This window comes from Typopeltis vanoorti, chromosome 1 (assembly GCF_054136105.1).
Source record: "Typopeltis vanoorti isolate ZY-2024b chromosome 1, IOZ_Tvanoo_1.0, whole genome shotgun sequence".
Classification (NCBI taxonomy): domain Eukaryota; kingdom Metazoa; phylum Arthropoda; class Arachnida; order Uropygi; family Thelyphonidae; genus Typopeltis; species Typopeltis vanoorti.
The window spans coordinates 53,010,001-53,034,534 of record NC_143549.1 but is presented as its reverse complement, the minus strand read 5'-3'; the positions used below and the strand labels follow the sequence as shown (position 1 = coordinate 53,034,534).

Sequence of the window (24,534 nt, the reverse complement as noted above, 5' to 3'; positions counted from 1 at the left end):
AAAATAAATAAATAAAGTACTTATCCTATATTATCAATGAAGTTCTTCTCTTAATCCAGAAAAAATATGCAGTTTGGAATAAAGTCAAAAATTCTCTCCCAGAACGTAAACCTTAGAGACGCAAACGCAGATATTATAAAAGGTCCAGAATTTAGTAACAAGTGAAGTAATATAAGTCAAATGATTCTATTACTGCTTTTATTTTCAATTAGTGAGGGCCGATATTAAGACAAAATGTCAGGAAATGAATGAATTAATAAATAATAGAAGAAAAGAGACGCCCAAGAAATCTTACAATAACTATTTCATGCAGAATGTTCGAACTATAGCCCAACAAATTAACAAAACTTTTATTTTCAAAACTTCTATATCACAAAACCTAAACAACACCAAAACCCCAATGTAATCATATCTGATCCGAATGGCCTTCCCACGGACAGAAAACTGAAGTTTTTCTTTCAGTCACACTACAAGCTTTGGCCTCCCAGAATTTTTGGAATTATATCTACCAATATAAAAACAGCTTTAACTTTGTAAAAACATCTTTCAAAAGCTAATTAATACAATACTCGAAACATTCCTTATCAGTTAAAACAGCTATCATTATTTCCCTTTATAAAAGTGGAAACAAGAAGAACTTGAAATAACTACCCATCTCTAGTTCTCCTCATTGGGAAAAAAATAATGAAAAGAATCGTTAATAGCAGACTTGAAGACCGCCTTAAAAAGAATCAAATAATAAGTCCAAAACAATGATTTCCGAAAGCGAAAATTACAATTGATTTACTCGAGGAATTTGCAAACGAAATAAATTACTCATCATCAAATTCTTGCCATGTACCCTTAAGGGATGTACAGGATATGATAGTACTACATGAAAAATTTACATCATTACTAACTTCCTATCTACAATTTTTCTCCAAATCAGTCTGTTACTTGTCAAGACTCCAATATTATCAGATCTTATATTTCTGTCGTCTAAGGCACTTTGTACCGTATCAATCCACCTATATCTTGGTCTTCCTCTGGGTCGTTTTGCTGCCAACCTGGCAGAGAACACTTGTTTTGCCAATCTTTCCTCGCCCATTCTGTTTAAATGACAATATCACCTGAGATTAGCTCAGCTAACGAATTCCTGGATGCTGACAATGTCAGGTTCTTTCCTAATATCCTCGTTTTTAATATGATAATGTAATTGATGCCATCTCTTCACGTCTCTAATCTTCCTCAGGATTCTCATATCTGTGGTCTCTAGTCTTTGATCAAGACTTCTGACCAAGCTCTCAGATCCATAAGTTAAAACTGGTTTGAACACTGTCTTGTATACAGCTAATTTAGTGTTCCGACTAATTTCTTTCTTATTCCATATGAATTTATTCAATTGACTTCCTACCATACCAGCTTTATTGATTTTGGTGACTATTTCCATATTTAATTTACCATCTTCACTAAAAATCGTGCCTAAGTAGGTGAAATGTTTTACTTGTTCCACAGGCTCTCCGTTCACAATTCAGTTGACATTTTCAACGATTCTGCCTATTTTCATTGTCTTTGTCTTTTTATTGCTGACTTTCATGCGATATCTATTACAACAGTTATTCAATTTAAGCAAGGAATCTTGCAGACTCGTACCAGATTTATTGATAAGTATAACATCGTCCTCATAAAGCAAAGAGCTGATATTAACATCTCCAATATCGATATCATGTTTAATACCACTTTCCTTCATAATGTGATCCATATAGATAATGAATAACAGAGGGGATAATGTATATCCTTGTCTCACACCAGATTTAACATTAAACCATCTTCCCGTACTTCCTTCAATTCTAACTGCTGACTTACAACTCAAATAAAGACTAGGTATTGCTTGATATAATGCCCTTGACACCATATAACTGTAGCCTATTGAATAGTTTCTCTCTTGGCACCTTATCATATGCCTTTACGAGATCTACAAAACTCAAATAGAGATTTTTGTTATATTCCCATGATTTCTCCACTATTTGTGACAGCCTCTATTTGGCCGGAATCCAGCTTGTTCTTCACCCACTTTTCTTCTACAATTCTTCTCAACCGTTTCTCAAGTATACTTGCATATATCTTACCAGGAACACTCAGTAGGGAAATACCTCTGTAATTCTCACATTCAGTTTTATTTCCCTTTTTATATATGGGTACTATTAGAGCTCTACTCGAATCATCGGGAATTCGTCCCTCTGTCCAGGCATTCTGAACTATGCAGTGCAGCCACTGCAAGACTTTTATACCACGATACTTCAGCATTTCTGGTCGAATATCATCTGCTCCTGCTTCCTTTCCACATTTTAAGCCTTTGATGGCTTTTTCAACTTCAGGTATGGATATGTATTCCTGACTATATGCCTGTTGAGTGTTTTTTTACCACTGTGCTATCACTGTTTGTTTCATTTAGCAATTTCTCGAAGTAATTACTCCATACTTCATCTTTCTCTTAAAAATATTTTGTCACCTTCTTGATATTTATTTTCTATGTTCTTGCCAAAGTCCTCCCATGACTTTTGTTTAGCTGGTTTTACTCAGTGTTTAGCTTTCTTATATTTCTCTCTGTATTCTCTAAGAGCACAAGCTGACTTATTTGCCAGGAACTTTTGATATGCTATCTTCATTTCTTTCACTGCCTCTTTAACTTCCTGTGTCCACCATGGAGTTCTGATTTTTATATCCTTGCGGAAAACCTCACCACATTCCTCTCTGGCAGAATCAATCAGTGTTTTCTTCAGAATTTTCCACTGAATCTCTAAGGTATCCTGTTCTCAAACTCTTTCATTTTTTCTTCAATAATCTTTGTTGAAGATTATTTCTTCAACAATCAAAAATCTTTGTATGTTGGAACATGGTGTTAGTAATAATCAGTATATGTCCTGAGCAGAAATCCAACAGATAAATGTCTGGCAATCATTTCCCACTCTGATATTTAGACCCCCGACAAGGACCAACATTTTCTTTTTCATTGTGTTAGTTGCTTTCACTAAAGCCTCAAAAAATTCCTCTACTTCTACCTTTGTAGAACCTTCTGTGGGACCATAGGCACAAACAAGTCTCATTGTTCAGTTCCCCATTCTGATATTTGCCCACATCTCTCTACTTGAGACTGCCTGCTATTCAAGAAGATTAGCCTCGTATTTAGTGTTGAATACTATGGCTACTCCTTATTTTCCTTGATTGTCATTGCCTGAATATAACATTTTGTATTTATTGCTCAGAAAGATCTCACCGGTTTTTGTCGTTTTTGTTTCAGTCACCCTTATTATGTCTATCTGGTACTTATCTAATTCCTCAGCTAGCTCCATTTCTTTGCCATTCAGGCTTCTTATGTTGATAGTACCGATCTTTAACTCTGGTGATGTTAAGTTGGGGTTTGTTTTCAGATTTGTTCCAGTAGCTGACTTTTTGATGTCCGCCCTGGTTCCCTGGCGAAAACAACGGGGGTCTTGTTTATCCGGGCGACGCCCCAGCCGGCATGAAATTTTGTCATGTTGTACCATCATTTTGTATATTGGTTTAAGCCAATAAGAATACAATTTGGTCGGGTAAATCCTAAATTGCCGGCCCATCCTCGTTCGCGCAGTATCCAGGTAGGTACCCAAAAGGGTGCACCACGAGAAGGTGAGAACTGGAAATTAGGTCAGAAGCCCTGGTCGGTTCTCCGCATTCCTTTAAAGCCTATGTGGAGGTCTCCTCTCAGTTATACAGCTTTAACCCTTAAGCACCCCAATAATATATTGGGGTGCTTAATTAAATATATAAATTACTCGCTTGTCAATAACAGTTATGTAATAGTTATCCATATGAACTTAAATAAGATGTGCAATACACATTATCATTCTAATTAAAAAACTAACAGCAATAGAAATAGACGTATTTAATTAAATAGCTTAAAAATACCTATCAGGAAGACATCACTGCACAAGAGCAGGCACGGAACCCCGTGCATTAATAGAAACATGCTGAAACTCTCCGCAAATACCATCCATATGCTGCGCATAAACGGTCACCCACTTCAGAGATTACTTGGTATTGAATGTAGCCAATGAATCTTCAGAAATCAGTTAGAGCAAACAGAAGAAGATCGAAATGAACTTTCAAAGTAGTTTCATATCAGTTCTTTTCACCTCAAGACTTAGATGATGCTGATTAAAAATCACAGACTTCAGTCATCGTGTATTAAAAACCAATAATTTGCCATGAAAGAGACTGTAGCAATTTAGGAGAAAAAATACTCATATACCGATATAAACGTATTACAAAATAAATATCTTGGTCTTCACAGAGACCACAATATAAAGTGGACTAGCCATGTTAACCACTTTCAAAAGAAATTAAGAATTGTCCCATCGAAGTTATTCCAAATTAGAGACAGTCGCACCTGACATCGAAGCTCTAATATACCTAAGTAGAAATTTTTGTGTGAAGCAATAGTTCATTATGGCCTAACTACTTTAAAAAGGAATACCAACTCCATGCGAAGTACAGAAACTAGATAACATGAGTGGGTGAATGAAAGAGAGAGAGAGAGAGAGAGAGAGATTTGGGAGAATGAAAATTACATATGTAATAACTCCCCACTGCCAATAAAACGCAGTCCGGTGACCCTAAACATTCTAAATATTTTTTCTTTATAACATTACTTGGTAATGTACTAACATCATTCGTCAACACAAAAGGCAAAATATTTCTAGCTGCTACAATAACAATATGCCTAACCAGTAAAATGCTACTCATAACTTCAATGTTATATGTACTTCCAGTGAACCAAAGAAAATATCTCTACCTAAATCTCTACACAGAGCCTGTGTAGCTTAGTGGATGTGGCGCTTGCACACCACGACACTTGACCACACGAAGGAAGACTTTGTTTCAAATTTGTCGGCCTGTCTGGCCGAGTGGTTAGAGCATCCGCTCTCCAGCTAAAGGGCTGCGGGTTCGAATCCCGTGGGAATGAATGTTTGTGATTGCTGTGGAAAAACTAGTGGTATTTGTCGGCGGTAGATGGCGTTGGTGTAGTTGCGATCAGTTGATGAATGAGTGGTGGAGATAGTGCTGTAGAGCAGGTGCCCTCTCTCAATGTGTCTTTGGACTCACTGGAGGTGTCAAATAATAATAATAATAAAGAGAATTTCCCAAGTTAAGAAATTATAAATAGATGAGGCACTTGATTAATTACCCCTTATTAACTTATACGTCTCAATTATGTCTCCCCTCTTCATTCTATCCATAGGCTCTGTAATCTGCATTCTCTCATCTGTATTCCACATTCCAGAAACCAGCTTAATCAATTGTCTCTGAACCCTCTGCAACATCTCATTATACGTTTGAAAACCTGGCGACCAAATCTGTGCACAGTAATCCACATGCATCTTGATCAAAGCCTTGTACAATAGAAACAAAATATGCTTACTTCTATATGTCAGTGTTCATCGCATCATTCCAAAAATCCACTGTGTTGTCTTCACAATTTTAGCAAACTTCCCACTAAATTTCAAGTCCCTATCCACCATTACCCTCAGATCTTTTATCTCCTCCATCGCCTCTAAATATCCCCACCAATCTTATACTTTACATTCCATATTTGCTTTCCCAATTTTTAAAACCACATACTTTGCTATATTAAACTGACATCCCCACCCACCCATACATACACACACACTAGCCCATTCAGACATTCTAATTAGGTCCTTTTGCAAAGCCATAACAGCTGCTCTACTTCTCTTAAATTACTACTTTTCAATTTAATGGAGATTATTAAAATTAAAACCAGTCAAAACAAAGTATCATTCAAACAACAATTTGAATGGTGATACAGAGCAATTCATACTCTACCTAAGAATCTAACAATAGACAATAGACCCAGTTAGCGTTGTAAAATATGGACGTTGTAAAATATGGATTCTTTCTTTTTTTTTTTTTTTGATGTAGTCGTTAATGATAAAAATTTAATGGAGTGAAACAGCACTAAAAAGATAAAAAATAGTATTTAATGCTTCCAATGTTTCATATCAGTTACAGAGATATCATCAGGGAGTACAAAATGAGACTTGCAACACACTTACAAAGGCATCACAAAACTAACTGAAACACATGGTCAAAAGACTAGAGTCCTTCATCCTAGGATGCAAACTGGGATTTCGAAGTATTAGCGCTTCCCATATTTTGGGAAGTTTTATGTAACCATATTTGTTTAAATTAGGCAGATTTTTAGTAGCAGTCCGAGAAAAATCCGTCTTTCTCTTTTAAATTTACTGTAATGGAGCATGATGGTATTTTTTCAATTGATTCCGTGAACTGTATTCAAAGCATGATCTTTGAGACTAGATTAATTATAGTCATGACTGCAGATGTATTTTTATGTTCTTCCATTCGGATGATAGCTATCTATAGTAGGCTAACTTGCAGGAACAAGGAACTCGGTATTCCCCCCCCCCTTGAACTCAGAGGGGGGGTGTTCTGACTGGAGAGGATAAGGGTAGCTAGTTTTTAAATCGGGCTTGAAAGTGGTGCAAAGATTGTATTTCTTTAAGATTCTGGATAGTTTTTCTGATATGCCTCAAACAAAGGGAATGGTGATAGCATTACTAAAATATTTTCGAAGAGAAGTCATGGATTGGTAGAAAGATTGATTATTTTTTTTTTATTGTGGGAACTGTAGCCATTAGATAAGAGAGGTGTGGTGTGTATGATTGAGTTCTGTTGCAAGAGAGGTCTCATTGGAACAAAAGTTATAGCCTCTATGGGTTAGTGTTTTTATGACACTATATTGTTGAGAGAGGGGGGGGGGGTGATGAGAATGTTTTTGAATGTATCTGCCTGTGTCAGTCGATTTCTCATATAATGAAAAGGATATGTTACTATTAGATAGGCGGGTGACCAAAGTGTCTAGAAAAGCCAGACTATTATTAGTTTCCTTTTCCATTGCAAATTGAATTCTGGGATGAAACTATTGAGGTGACAGAGGAAAGTATCTAATGTGTCTGAGCCATCAGACCAAATAAGAAAGACAACATCTACATATCTGAACCTGAGAGAAGGTTTGAGTCAAGAGCTTGTTTTTCAAAATCTTCCATAAAGAATTGGCAAAGGGAATGAGAGGGAGAGACCCCACAGAAGTACCCTCTATATTATTAAAAATTTTATTCTTCCAAGAGAAATAATTGGAATGAATAGAAAAGGAAAAGCGGTCAATGATATAAAGGGGAAAAGTTTTTTAAAAAGCAATACGTGTTATTTAAGAGAATGTTAGTAACAATATCAAAAAATAATCAATCCTTCCCCAATCCACAACCTTCTCTTCAGAAATATTTTCATAACGCTGTCACCATCCCCTGTGTCGAGGCACATCAGAAAAATATCCAGAATTTAAAAAAAATGCAATCTTTGCACCACTTTCAAGCCCCATTTAAAACTAGCTATCCTTATCCGCTCCACTCAAGACAAACTCTTCCCCCACCATACACACCTCTCAGTTCAAGGTGAATATAGAGTTCCTTGTTCTTGCAAGTTAGCCTAACATGGACATTCAGGAAGATCAGCTACCATCAGAATGGAAGAACATAAAAAATACATCTGCAGTCATGACTATGGTCAATCTGGCATTGCAGACCATGCTTTGGATACAGCTCCCAGAATCACTATAAATTTAGAAGAGAAAGTCTGGTTTTAAAAATTGCTTCTGCTATTAAAATTCGGCCTAATTCAAATAAATATGGTGCATAAAACTTCCTAAAATATGGGAAACATTAATACTTCGATATCCCAGTTTACATCCTAGGCGGTCATAGAGGGCGTCCCACCTAGTTAGAACTCGTCCACTTGTTTTCAGTTAGTTTTGTGCTGCTTGTGGGTGTGGGTGTGGGTGTGTGTTACAAGTCTCATTTTGTACTCCCTTAAGATGTCTCTTTAACTTAATGAGACATCTTAAGGATGTCTCATTAATCGGTTTTTATTCGGTTCCTAGTGCTGTTTTTCTCTATAAATTTTTTATTAATTACAAGTTTTTCACATCACTTAAATCATAACACACTAGAATGTTGTTGTCGGTTGTTACTGCGATGTCAATAAACCAAGCTAGTCGGTGTTCAACAATTATGATGTCAGGTCTATTATGTTCCAAATGGTGATCAATTTGTGTTCTAATGTCCAATATAATTTTTGCTGTTTTGTTTTCCATTACTATTTCTATTTTATACTGCTTATAAGAAATAGGTAAACCATATTTTTTGTGTAAATATGGTAATGAATTATTTTGTCAACTTGATCATGGAGATATGTATAATCAGCTTGTGCTATCCTGCTGCTGGCACTGATTACATCTTCTACAGTCTGATCATTCTGTCACATAATCTGCATTTACTGTTATTTTGATGTTCAAAATATTTGCCTTGATTGCATTAGTTTGTAACGCAACGCCTGATTCTGAGCGGCTAAAATAAATCTATCTGTTTCGTTTTTGATATATCCATATTGTAGTCATTGCGACATGTTGGTCACGTCAAATTTTTTTTTCAGTATCTCGAAGAAATTAGCCATACAAGAGTTTATTTTTACAGCGCATATATCGGTTATTTTGCTGTTCCTTTCTTGTAATCGGATTTATTTCTTATTGCTTTTAGAAGGTCGTCTGAAATGGCTTGAAGAATTTGCTCAGTGCTGTTGTCGATGTAATTTTTTAAAGTAATTTCCTCTTCTTCAACAGTCTGTCTCACTTACAGAAAACCCCGTCCCTATCCTTCTTGGTAGATATAGCCGGTCAACATCACTTCCTGAATATAATGCATGGTGCATAGTCATTACTTTTCTAGTTTAATTTTTCTAGTGCGATCCAATTTTTCCAGGTTTTCCTTAGCCAAATCTATTATGCCAGCTCTGTATCAGATCACTGATATAGTCCAAGAGTTCACTGTTCGAATTGTGTTCAATCCATTAAGTTTTATTCCTGACTCTTTGTGTATTCTGCTGCTTCCTGTTGTTTAACTTTCGAGTGGAGAATGTTACTGGCTTCTAATATTCCTAGGTACGTATAGTATTCGTTAGCTGAAATTACTTTATTTCTCCAGATCAAAATTAATTTTCTCTCTTTTAATAGATGAAATTGCATATTTATCCAAACCAAATATCATTTTGATATCCTGACTGAAAATACGAACCGTCTTCAGTAATGAATCTATTTGCTGTAACGATTTTTCATAAAACTTTTCCATAAGTTTTAATACTATATTTAGGAATTTCATATCCAAGTTTTATTTTCTTCAAAATCATAGACAAAGGTATTAAAGAAATGTCGGACAGTAACTGTAACAAGGAATCACCCTGGAAAAGTACATGTTTAATGCTAATATCTCCTTTTCGTTCATTATTGACTATCGAAGTTGTTTTCCATGATTTCATAGCAGCAGCCACAAACGAACATATATTTTTACTAATTCCAAACATTTGTAATGATTTTAGGATCGAGAAGTATGGAAACGAATCGAATGATTTCTTATAGTCTATCCATGCCATGTTTAAGTTAGATTTTCTTCTTTTTAAATCTCTGAGAATCATTTTATTAATAAGGATCTTGTCTTTTGTTCCTCTAGATTTTTGAAAATTGCCCTTTTGTTCAATCGGGTAAATCTGATAAGTAATGGTATATTGAATTTGCTATGATTGCAGTGAACAGCTATAGCCTAGTTGATAGGTATGTTATTGGAAGATAGTTACTTCGGTTCCCCACCCTTACCCTTATCTTTCATGAAGAAAAACGTACGCTCAGATATCATCGAGTCTTCCACTGAGCCTGACTGCAAAAAATTAATAAATTGTTCTGCGATTCGACCATGTAGACTGGTTAGATTCTTTAACCGAAATCCATGTAATTGGTCTTTGCAAGATGCGCCCTAGTTTTTTTTTTAGCTAGTTCACTGACCATTTCTTTAGTAATAATAACATTTTGCATTTGCTTTTGTTTCATTTCTGATTCTATTTCCTTAAACCTTTTCCTTAATCCATGAGGCACTTTTATTATATTCAATAGGATTGTCCCAGATTGACTTCCAAGATTCTAGTGTTTCTTCTTTTTCTAGTAAATGAGTGTTTGCATTTGTATTTCTCTAGGGAGACTGAAAGAAGTGACGTATTTTGTACATTTTGTACAGTCGCAATAATTATTTGCTTTAACTCTCTTCGGTAACGTTAGTATTTTTTTTTTTTTTTGGAGTGGCTGAAAAGTTCTGATAAACGCCTCGAATAAAAATGATGTTAAAGCAACTGATATCACCATTTTTTTTTATCTCAGAGGCAGATGATGCAGCAATATTACAACAACTCCCCCCCCCCTCTTCGTGTTTATGAGTTTACTTTTCATGCTATTATTTTCCATCCATTCTTTTTTAAACTCTTTAAGTTGCTAAAATTAGTTCGAATTTGTTGAGTTTTTCGTTCCAACCGGATTTTCCATGGCGGCTTTTGCTCTTGCGGTTTACAATTAAGCTTCATTGTAATGATATAGCTGTATAATCTGCGCTGTATAAAAGCTGATTTGTTTTCTTTGGTTGTGTGTGTTTTATCACAGTATTTGCTCTAAGAGGAGCGCTTTTAGTTTAGATTTATGTAAGGCCTTTAATGTTGGTAGTCCTATACGGTCATTTATGAAGTTCATATGTTCCAGTATGACCGACTTCATTTTACACTGTACTTCTATCAAAACATTCTGAGAAATCACGTCAGCTTGATGATCACTGAGTTGAATTTCGAAGTTAGATATAGCTACCTCCTGATGACTTACTGTTACTGGAGTTGTTGGTTTATTACGTAACTTTTGCAGCTCAAATTCGATAAATATTATGAAAATGAAAATGAAATTCTTTTGGTCCATAAGTCTTTGTTCTCTTATTGCAGATTCTGGGAATTTTTTCAAATCACATGCATAGGCTTTCTAAAACCCGTTTTTCTGGCGTTGAGCTGTAAAAATATTTCACTACTTCCCTTTTTATTCTAAGAGACCATTCTAAACGTTTGGTTTCTTTCTATCGCTTTTCAGCTTTCTGCCCTGGTTGCACAGCAAGGAGAAATGAACATCAGCTGTGCATTATTATTATTATTATTATTATTATTATTATTATTATTATTATTAAGGTTACTTTTTTATGAAAACTTTCGAAAATGGAATGACGTATTCGACAGTACACGACATAAGCACATTTAATGTCATCCGAAACTATATACGCAAGTAAATATCTTACGTTAAATACCTTCATGATCTGATGTTTTAACATGAACTAAGGTTTGTTAAATTATCAGTACTATACCACTTATGTTTTCGTTGTAGGATTATGTTCGGTTTTATGATAACGACGATGTTCCTATCCATGTGGATCACCAACACGGCTACAACAGCCATGATGGTTCCAATAGTAGAAGCTGTTATTAATGAATTGGAGAAAGAGTTTTATGATAGCAAAAAGATGTCTTATATTAATCCAAGTGCCAGAGGTAAATGCTTTAAATTAAATTAGTTTTGAAATTAATTTTTTTCTGTTTTTTTTTTAAGTAAAGTCACTAATATATGACAGCATAGCTAAAAGATTTAAATATTGGTTAAATACTGCACGTCATTTAATTCGTTTATTCAGATACTCGTGTGATTTCGATGTGCAGTAAAAATAGTGATGATGATACGTTTCAATATAAGAGATGAATCGCCATTAAAAGTGGTCATTTATTTAAAATAAAATAATAAAGAAATAATTTTTTTACTAAACAGTGAAATTTGTCCAAAATGAAATAAAAAAAAAAGGAAAAGAAAAAAGATCTCTGCAGCAGATCTGGTGCCGACGACGCTAGTGGGTTGCAAAAGAAGATGTGAATTGGATTTCTTCTTAAAAAAAAGGATGTGATAATGGAAAGATTTTCCTCTTGTCATCACGAGTGTCTCAGAACCAAAGCTGCTTTCGTGCAGTCGACTAAGGTTGGTTTACGCTTTACCGTTTGGTTCTGAATAAACTTTTATATAAAGCAGTATTTTGTAATGTGTGTGTGTGTAGTATTGTGCATTCTGATATGAGGAAATTATTTATAATATGGGCAAAGCTTTCATTCTGAATAAAAAGGTATCGAAATTAATGATTAGAGACACTCATAAAAATAATCTAATTTACTGTACCTATTACGAAACTCTCCTAAAATGGAAAGAGGGTAGAAGCCATAAAGGTTGTTGATAAAGGCTGAAGTGTAGATATCACTTGAGATAAACAAAAATATGTGGAAATCTGGATATACGATACTGTCTTGGATTTTTTAATAAAAACTCTGAAAAAAATGCACTCATGATATAGATGCAATATTATGATTTTGGTTTCCAAAATGCAATGTTATATAAGATCCACTTCACTTCACTTCACCACACTAGAAACCACCTAATCCATAATATCTCCCTAGTATGGTAGCATGAAGCTACCCCCACCAGCCTTATGGCTGATTGAATAGGATAGAACACTACACTAAACGTGTAGCAAAATCGAATATTTTTTAGAACATTTGGTTTAAAATTTAGAGTATATTTAGACTAGATTTTTTTAAATTAATTAAATTTTAGAGTATTTTAGTACTTATATTCATGAAAAACCGTTGAGCGTATGCAATATTATTGTGCCTTATAATAATAAATCCAAGAAGATTTAAGGAAATAATAATAATAAAGTCAGCACTTTATTATTAAATGTGTGATATGCGAATTATCTATAACACCTGAATTAACTACATACAGTTTCTGCGAGATTACCAATTCCCTCTTTCCTTCATGTTTTTTCTTTTAATCTTCATGTAATTAAAATGAAAATGAAGTATAAATTAGCTGCTAATAGCTACCAGAGCCTTTATTCTAGATAATCCTACTCAAAATAATTGCGATGAGAAACAAGACTGGTATGCTGACTCTTCTCAGCTTGACATTTTTTATTGTCAGAGAAAGCAAAAAAAAAAAAAATACTGCATTAAAAGCCAGTTATGATCAACTCCGGCTGCGATATCAATTAATTTTTTTTTATACTTTGACTTGTAGTCTTAGTTTAAATGACTGAATGTCTTCCGTGATTTTATAATTAAATTGTTATAAAGATATAAGAAATAGTGCTATAACAAATTTTGTTGCCGTCATTGTCTTCCTTGCAAATATCAATGAGGCTTCGGTTCAGAACTATCTCTTTAAAAAGGATCTTCATCTTTTCTTTTTCATTTTTCTTTTATATTTTGGTAATCTATTAAACGACATTCTGTTCACGCATTAAAATCCATTTATTGATAGTTACATGTTTGTAAGATGTTGGTTTCTTTGATTTAATTCTTGTAAACTTCCTGGCTTTTTTTTCTTATTCACTTTAATGTAACCAGTTGTTTTCTTCAAAAACTTGATTTCAGCTAATGTTATTCTTTGTACGATCACTAGAAATACTGATATAACATTATATCAGTATTTCCGATAATGTAATATAACACGTTTAGCTAAAACATTCAATAGTCTTAAGAATATTATTATTATTATTATTTTACCATTATCTCAAAAACATCAATCATCATGCAAATAATTTCCCTAATTTATTACAATGGGTAAAATTTCTAAAACTTGGTTTTATGTAGCTCCTAAATTTTTGATACGAATATGCAATAATAGCTAATATTAGTAGAAATGGAGGTGTCCAAAGGGGGGTTTGTTTCCACTAAGCTCAGCTACTGTTACATATTTATTCAGTGAAACGTATATTGCATATGAAATAATTAAAACAAAAATTAAAATAAAATAACTTTTCTGAAACTATTTTGCTTCTTATTGATTCTATTTCTGTATATGTTGTTTAGAATTTTGTTGTTATTATATCTAAATAACGCATAAATATAATATATGAATTAATAAATAAATGTGACATATTGATAAATAAATAAATATAGCATCTAACGTTCAAAAATTTTAATAACTTCTGTCAAGGATATATATGTGCATTTCTTCTTCTAGGAACTTCCAAGCTTCAAAGATTTATTCCACTGACTGAAACAAACAGCTATATAAGGCAGTATATATTAAACTTATATAAGTAGTGCTGTTGTTGGCAAACACCAAATATTCTGAAGCAAACTGGACATCAGAATCAAAAAGAGAAGAATTTCTTTGTACCAGTTTTAGTACAGTACTCATCTTGGTAGTTTTTTTTTTTTTCTTCTCGCACATCAGATTTCTTGATTCTCTCGGATATCTTGCCGCAGTATTTCCTTCGATTATAAAGACTTTGGTCTGAATCCCATCGAGAATCATATTTCAGATATTTTGAACCGTAGTTCAATTAGCAACTCATAACGATTCCAGTTCTTTCTATGAGAAATTCTAGTTTTGTTTCTCGCAAAACGGATAAACTAGGATAATCGATAAACACATGCAATTAATGTACCTGTTAGATGGTCTTATTTGCATCAACGTTAATTCCAAATAATTCATTACATCTTATGCTATCCTATTTGTACACTGATATTCAAATTTCTTTTCTTTAGTGTCCGTGATATCCGTTGTCAGTATCGGAACAACCAATGAGGAGAAACAATCCCCTCCAGTCTTTATGATTAAAAGTACTGAGAATTTAGAGGGAGAAAATCGAATGTAAGTATTTATTTATATTCATGTGCATTTCCTTTCATTCTATGCCATTACTTCCATTCTATATTTATGGAAGTAATGGCATAGAATTACGTTTATTTCTTATTAAATTATTTATAACAGTAATATTACTGACAATTTAATGAGTATTGTATATTTAAATTTATAAAATTATAAAATATCATTGATTTAAATTTTGATTGTTAAATTTATAAAATTCACATAAATCAAAGTTTTTGAAAGATTTTCTTTATTATTATTTTATTTAAATTTCTTTCTCTCCACACAAATTGTCGTTATTTCCTAAGCATGCATTTTTTTTTTTTTTTGTTTTTTGTTCATTGATAATAATGTCTGTAACTTGTGTTAATTTTATTTTACCCATATAGTACTGATCACGAAATGAAAAAGGTTCTGACAAGTTTGAAGAGAGCTCTGCTATTAGGAATTGCTTTCGCGGCCAATGCTGGTGGGACTGGAACCATCATTGGAAGTGGACCAAATCTAGTATTGAAGGGATTGCTTGATGAGTAAGTTGATTTTGTGTCATTGCAAGAAGAAAGAGAGAGAGAGAGAGAGAGAGAGAGAGAGAGAGAGTTTAAATCAGGTAATCAGGTATATTTATCGAAATTTTTCGTGTTCAGATTATTTCACTGTTACTCTTTATCAAATAGGTTATTTAAAAGTCGTTTTTTTTTATGTGACAGCCGCCCACGAAACGTTGTCAATATAGTACATCAGAACCGCGGGTGTACATAGAGGACACCCTGCTCAAAAGACCAAACATGGAATTTTTTCAAGCCCCTGCAGGCCTCCAATGAGCAAGTTGGTAGTCTCACACTAGTCGATGAAATTCATCTCCCACCTAACGATAATCAAAAACATCCATGCCGCGGAATTCGAACCTGCAGCTTGCTGGTTGGGGAGCGGATATGCTAACCACTCGGCAACCAGGACGCAAGGGCGCAACTAGGTGGTTGCACTTTACCATTAGTTAGGACTATATATTTCTAATCTTGGTTATAGTTGGTCCTTTTTGAGTTTTACACAGGTTAATTTTATATTACAACACGGTCATACAGTATATATTAAACTTTAAGAGTCATTAAAAATAGAAAAAATGTTTATGAATCAGCAAATTTCTGTTTGTTATCATTAATGGAATAAGTTATCATTCCATTAAAAAAAAATCCATGTAGCTGTTGAGGCAAAAATGATTTCGGTTCAAATTGTTCATCCCAGCTGACATGGATAGGTCAGCTGGGATGAAAATTTGGAACCGAAATCATTTTTGTCTCAACAGCTACATGGATTTTTTTTAATGGAATGATAACTTATTGCAATTGTCCATAAAATGATCCCGACTTACCTGCTGAAAGGACTTTCAAAACGGGAATCAAAGAAATTTACTGAATAAACACACATATTCGAATTGAGCTCACACCTTCATGTAAGCAGATCCCATTCAAATCCACGTTTAGAAATGATGACTGTATTTGAACTGCTCTAGTTCAAGCGAACTCTCTATTTGGCTCTTAACTCTGTACGAAAATAGGTTTTTTTTTAAATAATTTAGTACTATCATAGTATCTGTTTGTCCAATGAGAAGAATAGGATAATACTATGATAGAGAAAAGTGTCACTAGCGATGATACTTTTTCTCTATCTGTCTATATGATTCATCATTTGTTATATGCTCTATTTGTATACGCTGAGGGTCCGAAATAGTTTTAATATTTTATATAAACACTTTGTTTTAAAATAATTTAATTAGGTTTCCCATTTCTTTGTACGTTTCCACGTTTCTGATCCACATAATAATACGGTCTTGGCATTGCTACTGAAGATGTTTTATTATAATATTTAGATGATTTCCATATAAAATTTAATCTTCTGAAACCAGTATTAACTTTTATAAATTTTTGTGTTTATCCTTCTCAGTTCAACCTTCGTTATTAACAGTATGCATGTTAGTCAATTTTCATTTCTTTATAGCAATTTCTGTTCATTTCACTTTAAGAATATTTGTTGTTGTTGTTTTTTTATTTATTTTAATTCAGTCTTTTTCAGGTGTTTTATACAATGCTGGTTATTTTGCTAGTATATCAGTGTATTTCAATTATATCAAAACTGTGCCGTCTGCATAATCTAGATCTTCTGCTCGTGATATAGAGCCTCCGTAGCTCAGTCGGTATAGACGAACACCTGGGTTCGATTCCCGTCCATGAAATGAGGAACCTTTACTGGTCTCTTTCGAGTAAAGGTGAGTTAGCCGGTCTCATACGGAGGTAGAGGGTTTTTCACCCGGAAATTCAGGTTTTTCGTCCTTCAGAACAGGCAAATCGACGCTTGAACACACGCGGATTTAAAGTCATAAGTACATGCATACTTAATCCATTAGGAGGGATCAACAAGTAGTTTGGAATTACGGCTATTGCTTCTTTCCACTTCTGGGTATCTTTTCAGTTCTAGCATATTAAAGATTACTTGCAATTTATCCGCATAACATCATGAGCATTTCTGTAGCTATATTTTCATTGCCTCATACCTTTCCACTTTTCGTCGTCTCTATTTGCATTGATTTTCTCATTTTCAGATCTTGGTTATAATTTAATATTCAAATCTATACGTTTAAGAGGTACCTTCGTTATTGAACTTCGTATTATGCTGTTTTTATGGTTAAAACTCCGCGCGGTTAGCCAAAAGTGGCTATGCTCTTCGCAACCATGCCTAGGAAAGGAGTGTCCTGGATTCGATTCCCGTCGCCGACGTGAGGAGCTTAAGGATCTTTCTCAGACGTAACCAATTAGCCGGACGTGGACAGCAGGATTTTTCTCCCCAGTTTAGCTGGGGTTTTTTCCTCCTACAAGCAGGCAAACCGGCCCGTGAACACACGCAGCTACAGCCATTGAATATACCGGGAGGCATAGGACTAGTCACCTTATCCTCGGGACGGGTACGACTTAGAAGGGCTTCAGATAATTCTGTTAAGAGGTCAGTAGGCCTAACAAGTAGAAGGGAGAAGATGTTTTAAATCTTATCAGTACTCTCCTCATCTCTCAACAATCGCATCCTCTTCAGCTAGCAATATACCTTTTTATTACTTTAAAGCTTTAACTTGCTTCTTTTTTCTTTCAGAGAATATTTATCTAGTAATCTCATGCAATTTAGTAATCTGGCCTAATACTGAAGCCTCCACGTAATTCCTCTTATCTTCTCTTGCTGTTCTTCTAACTTGTAGTTTTCTCCATCATTTCTTGAATGAATATTTTTAACTCTCTGACACTTACCATTTTAATTTTATGCCTTTCTTCTACGAGATAACAGATCTTACTTCATAATCAATGTTTGTTCTCTTTTCCTTTCTTAATACCCAAACATCGTTTGGGTATTAAGAAAGGAAACTATCCTAGAACTATGAACTACTCGCCTGGTAGAGATAAGATGAAGGTGTGATATAATTGAAACTGTTAAGCCGTTTAGTTATTTACCGAATGTAATGGGAGATATACATCCGGTAAATACCTTTGTGCAGTGTAGTGGTGAACAGGAGAGAGAAAAAGTGTTATTATTGCTGTTTTTCTAACTTGTATTTTTCTCCATAATTTCTTGAATGATTTTTTTTTTAATTCTCTGACATTTGGTATTTCAAACAGCATTTTAATTGTATGCCTTTCTATAATTATTTTTATTTATCTATTTATTTTATTTTATTTTATTTTTATAACTTCTTCTGTGAGTACAATTCATTTCCTGAATGTACTGAGACTGCTACAAATATGAATGAATTTAAGATTCGCTGTGATGGATACTTTTCGATCAGAGTGAACCTTCCATTATTCAACTCATCTATCACAATATTTGTTTTAATATTTGAAATTAGTTGCTACATTTTGACTTGCACCTTCCTGTGACCCACTTACTAACTTACTGTATAATATTATAGAAAATATTAATTTAAAATAGCTTTCCAGCCATCTTTCGAGTCGTGTTATTGTGTCTCGTAAACGGGAAGTTGAATAACACATACTGAATAATAATAATAAGAAGAAGAAGAAGAAGAAGGAGAAGAAGAAATCGATAAATGCAATAAAATAAAAATGAAAATACTCGCTTGTGCATCTTCTGCTGATTAAATGTCATAAAAAGTATCTCATATATATATAAAAAAAACTTGTGAGCCAATTATTCAAGCAACTAAGTCTATGAAATCAGTAAAATGTGGGTTCTTCTGGTTAGTTTTGTCTTTTTTTGCGAAATGATAACTAAAGTTTCCGATAGGAAGAAACATAACATTTTCGTACTGTTTTTTGGCGAGGATGATTTAGACTGGCTAATTCATCCTCGCCGAAGAATACTTCCACCAAACGGTTGTTTTACTGCTCATATATTATTGTTAATTTCAGACTTGAAATTCTCAACAATAAAAACATTGATGTCGTCAGTCAAGTAGTCATTTCTAAATTGCAACTAACCTCCTATATTTTGCTCGCTTTTTTTTTTTTACAAATGAGATACCTTTTTTATGATATTTCACTTGTATTAGATGACCGAAAATAAAGCAGTCTTGGAATAAATTATCGAAGTCGGATGAACAGTACTACTAGTATTGGTATTTTACCTTCTTCTCCCTCTTTTACAACCCCCTTTTATATTTTGTTCAAGTTGTGTAATTCTTATGTTAAGAAAAAATAACAAAGTTCCAAATTTGTTAAGAAATAATTGAACGATAAACAAGTAGAGAGATTTGAACAATTCCTTCGACCCCCACCCCCCAAATGGCATAATTGGGCCCCGTAAATTCCAACGAACTCCGCATTTATTCTCATCTGATTGTACAGAAATTCTCGTAGAAGTATAAACAACTTAAATAAGTACTTACATTACAAATTTAATAGGAATCCTTTGAACGAAGCAATTTTGCAGAAGCAACTATGGAAATACACTCCCTTCACTTAATTAATTAGGCTGAATTTCTTAAGAAACTGTTATCAGTTACGATGATAAGTTACGATAGCCACTAAGATACCGACGTATTACCAGTAAAACAAGCTCAAAGGAATTGACATTCTGTAGAGGAAGAAACGGGTTTCAATATAATATTTTGTTAGTAAGGCCTATTTCAAAGTAAGCCTTATTACACCATTTTATGCGTACGAGTTAATTCTCCATGACTACCGCATTTAATCATTTCTTAATGTTTCATATCGTATATTTTAATACAATTGTTTTTGATATTTTACAACTCAAGTATTTTTGCTTTATATATTTATGTTTGTTGTAAATCATGTTGTATCACTTACTTACTACTGTACTACTTGTTTGGATACGAAATATATAAATATCTTTATGTTTGTATTTTGCATTTTTCACTGTAGAACTAGCTGGTTCGACTACTTTAAATAATAAATAGCTATTCTTTAATAACTTTTATGATAATATTTAAAGAATCTTTAAACTCTGGAGAAAGTTAAAAGTGCGTACAATTTTAAAAGACTTGAAATTTGACAGAACTGTTAGAATAGAATTGATTAATAGTCACTACTCAATCAAAACCAACTGTTCTTCCTTATTTTCAGAACGTTTCCCGATTGCAAAGAACTGACTTTTACCACATGGATGATGTACAACATTCCAGGGATGTTGATCTGTACGTTCATTATGTGGTTGCTGTTTCAAGCCATGTATCTCCCATGGTGGTACGATCTCTTTATATATAAACATCTAAGAAATGGTATGGTTTTGTTTTAAAGATAATGATTATAATCATTATCTTTAAATTTAAAATCATTATCACAAACATAATTATGCTTTATAGATTTTGTTTCTTGTATCAAAGAAATTTGTCAGTTTCGAAATGTATACAACAACTTGTAAAATATGTAACATAGTGTACACTATTCTGACAAAAGTTACAAGACCTGTCGTTTCTCAAATTGTCTTCCATGTCATTATACCGTTGTTCGTCTGGACTCTATGCCGGTCACTGCAATGTCGCCATATTATACTCTTTCAAACCACGTGCTTACAATCATTGTTAGACAATTACTACAATGTTGAACACCCACACTTTTTTTTTCAGGACATCAATGTGAGACCAGGATCTAACAGTCATGGTTCGCCACGTTATACTCCTTAACCTTCGTAATTCATCGTTGAATAATACACTCAGAGAGTGTTATCTTCCATTCAGTTATCTTTCATACCCAAACACTTCTACAACATTGGAAGAGCACATATTTCAGGTACTGTCTGAACTTTCCATCTACTGAGCTAATTTCCATTATTCTGGTTTAGATTCTTGAAACTTTAGATTATGAAAGTCGACAATATATATTTATTATTGTTACCGCAGCAATAACCACTTGCTTCTTGTTACTCTCTTCTCCAAACGCAGATTGTCAAAGGTCTGACTGCAAGATGAGCTATCTATCAAACCTTCTCAAAAATCCCTGTTAATATTTCAACGTCATACCTTATGCCACTTGTAAACTCAATCAACTGAATTTGCTTCCATAGCTGAGGACTGAAGAAAGAATGTTATGTGCAGTTCTAGTTACTGACTAGTGAACTTTTACTAGACTTTTATTCAGCAGGTTCCCGAATTAAGGTTTTTGGAGAGGACAAGTAAGGTTTTTTCCCCTACGACAAGCGTGTTTTTAATCTCGCAACCAAAAAAAAAAAAATAGACCGTAGAACTTATACCGTTACAGACAAATAAAACGTTAGGGTCACACAGTGGCAATTGTCGTTCTCTCTCTCTCTCTCTTTCTCTCTCTCTCTCTCCCTTTCTCCCCAAAAGCCTTGAAGCCTTGTTTGACTCATAGTTTGGACTCGATATTGGTGGGGACTGGCTGTTATCTGTCTCCAGAATGTTAGTTATGGCTAAAGAAGTCCGCTACTTCCTTTGTGTAATTAAAAATGTTAGAGGATCGTAAGATGCTACAGCCTTGCATGTAGTAGTATTCTTCTGCTATATGGTGGCATACTCTCTCTCTCTCTCTCTCTCTCCGATTACTTAAAATCGCTATTAGTTCACTCAGCTAGTGGTGAGTAAGAAGGGAGGTGGCTACCAACCAATTTCCAAGAGTTTGTTAGGACTAAAAGCGCTGTTACTCCTACTGTTGTTGGGGAATAAAATTAGGCGTTGGACAATTTACTACATTTAGCTCTCAAGCTTTCTCCTGAAAGCTTGTTTGTTAGGAAGCCCCTAGCAACACAAAATAGCAGTTATAACGCCACTGTTTTCCATTATACATTAGTGAACGAGTGTCTGATATCCTAAATATATTAAATTACTTCACGTGACTTCATATCTTTCTGATACCTTTTATTTATGTTATTTATATTTTGTTTTACCTGTACTTTTTGTGGCTGCTATTTTTGTGCTATGCATGAACAATTACATTTCTCATTTTTCTATTTTACAGCAAGAAAGAAGACAAGAAGAAAGATGAAGCTGTGAGAAATGTTATTCTTCGAAATTACAAAGCTTTAGGTCCAATGTCGTAAGTAACAATTAATTTTCACTTAAATCAAAAATGTCCCAACTACCTGGCTAACCAAATTACTTTAATTTTAGTTTACATTGTCATGCCATATTTTTACGCATTTCTGTTTTATCCGCGTCATTTTGTAATCTCCTTTAAAAATATTCTCCTATTACTTGGATTTATATTACCAAATTCGTTCATACGTTCATCAATGTACAGTCATCCGTCATCCTACATTTAATTCTCGTCCTTTATTGGAAGTCTTGATTATTAATCCAAAGTGCTCCAAGCCACACCTTGTTAAACCGTACAAGATATATATTCCATGGTAGAGGAAAATTGTATCAGTTCTAATCTAAATTGTATGTGAGGGATATGATGATAATAGTTATAATTGGGAAGATTTTTAGAGTATGACTATTGATTTCGTTAGGTTGTTTATGAATTATTAAATAACTTTAATAACTAAAGCATTAGGCCAGTACATTATCTCTGTTAATTGCATACGTAATTCTAACATGTTTTGCGGAACTAAAAACCCGAGTTGGCATGTAACGAAGAAGAAATCATCCACGTCTATACGAGGTTGTTTAACTCACCTTCAGTTGATAATCCCATATAAAAGATTCTTCATATTCTATAGACGATTCGGGCTATATCTTTCAACCAGAGGACTGTTTTTGCTGACTGACTTACGAAGTCTCATGGATATTTACAGAATGCCCAGGATTATCAAGAATTATTCTGGATACATAATTACTCTTTCGCTAAGAACATTGCTCAGAACAAATGTTTCAAGATAACGTCAAGTTAAATCATCAAGAATGGAGAAAATCTTCCAGTCTAGAGTTGTTTACTTGAGAAAGCTTCAGATTAGAATTCGTTCCACTTGTAATTAATCATCACGTATTTTATTCGTAAATATCGAGTTCATTTATAACTCTATAAAAAGAAAAATACTTGAAAGTTTGATGAAACATGAAATATCAGGAGATGGATCACACATGCTAACTCAAACTTGGCAGAACAAGTACAGCCATTTCATGTCAGTCAATACCCACACTAACTTTCTACTATTGCTATTGCTTTCAGTTGGTATCTGCAATGCAAGGTATCTGTATCTGCATGCATACATGGGTACTATACAGTTAGCGTTTGAGGTTCGTACGGGAAGGGCTGCACAAATATTCATATCAGATCAGACTGAAATTATTTACTTGCAATACAGTTTTTATTTTCCTTTTGAACAAATCTAACGCTACCTGGTGCTGTAATAATATAATTTTGCATGATAATATTGAATATTATCATGCAATATTATAATGAGATAAACTCATACATAACTGGCATCAGATGGCTGTATAATCTCATATCTTAAAACTCGAAGTTTTTCTGAAAAACAAACTCTTTCTTTTTGAACGTTTCAATTCATTTTTGTTTATTCATGACAATCTGTTTTGTGTAGCGGAGTTTGTTAAACTATTAATAATTGAGTAACAATATCATCATATATATGCCTACAGGTTAACAGATTTACTACATTAAATATGTTCATATGTTCATTGCGTGAAGTTTCATTTACGATGTAAAATTTATTATAGTGATTCGAGGCTGATACTTATTTTCCTAACACGTTTTCCAGTTATTTTCTTTTTTTTTATTCTTTAAAGCTTCCACGAACTAGCAATCCTTGTTCTCTTCACCATCTTGGTCTTCCTATGGCTGTTTCGAGATCCTCAATTTGTAATCGGCTGGGGCAATCTGCTGGATGATCTGACACCTGCTGTGTAAGTATTTGACTTCTTTTTTCTCTGAATTAAAACATAAAGGTATTATGTACGTGTCAAAGTCATTTGCAGTGACGTAACTATAGTTTTTGTAACTTCCCCACACGAAGTTTTCAATGGATCTTTAGAGCCCTTGAAAATTTTTTGTTGGGCCTGTGAAAACATATAGTAATTTTTTATTGGATTTATGAGAGCCCTTCTTTGACCCTAGCTAAACTCTCAGTCCTCTCCTTCCTCCCTTCACACACAATACAGGTTTTCGCAGTGTGGTCCAGCCAGTTGTTTCATTCACATATATTTGGAAAGAATACGAAACCTAGTAATGGCAAAAACGTATTTGCTGATTTAGTCACATTTCCTAAATAGTTCATGCCGATATATTAACAAAATGATGCTGATGAACTTTGAAATAAGGTAACTAAACCATATTCCAATGAACTAAGGGCTAGATTATTTAAATTTATTATTATCGTATTTTTCTGATCATTTCTTTTATGGTCAGACAGTACAACAAGTGCTGTCAGAGCAAAAATAAAAACTTTAAAAAATGAACAAAAAATCGAAGAAAAGCTGTCCATGTGTCAGAATTAAGACTCTA

At 33.8% G+C, this 24,534-nt stretch overlaps 1 protein-coding gene across 1 annotated transcript in view; it reads left to right on the top strand.

Annotated features, from left to right (window-relative positions):
* Window positions 1–24,534, top strand: part of LOC150109980 (Na(+)/citrate cotransporter-like) — a 65,714-nt gene that overhangs the window by 25,171 nt on the left and 16,009 nt on the right. The window contains exons 4-9 of the mRNA XM_090416221.1: window positions 11,345–11,508; window positions 14,554–14,659; window positions 15,046–15,186; window positions 20,236–20,355; window positions 22,087–22,164; window positions 23,820–23,936. Coding sequence (XP_090272347.1) covers window positions 11,345–11,508; window positions 14,554–14,659; window positions 15,046–15,186; window positions 20,236–20,355; window positions 22,087–22,164; window positions 23,820–23,936 — 726 coding nt within the window. The remainder of the gene's footprint in view (window positions 1–11,344; window positions 11,509–14,553; window positions 14,660–15,045; window positions 15,187–20,235; window positions 20,356–22,086; window positions 22,165–23,819; window positions 23,937–24,534) is intronic.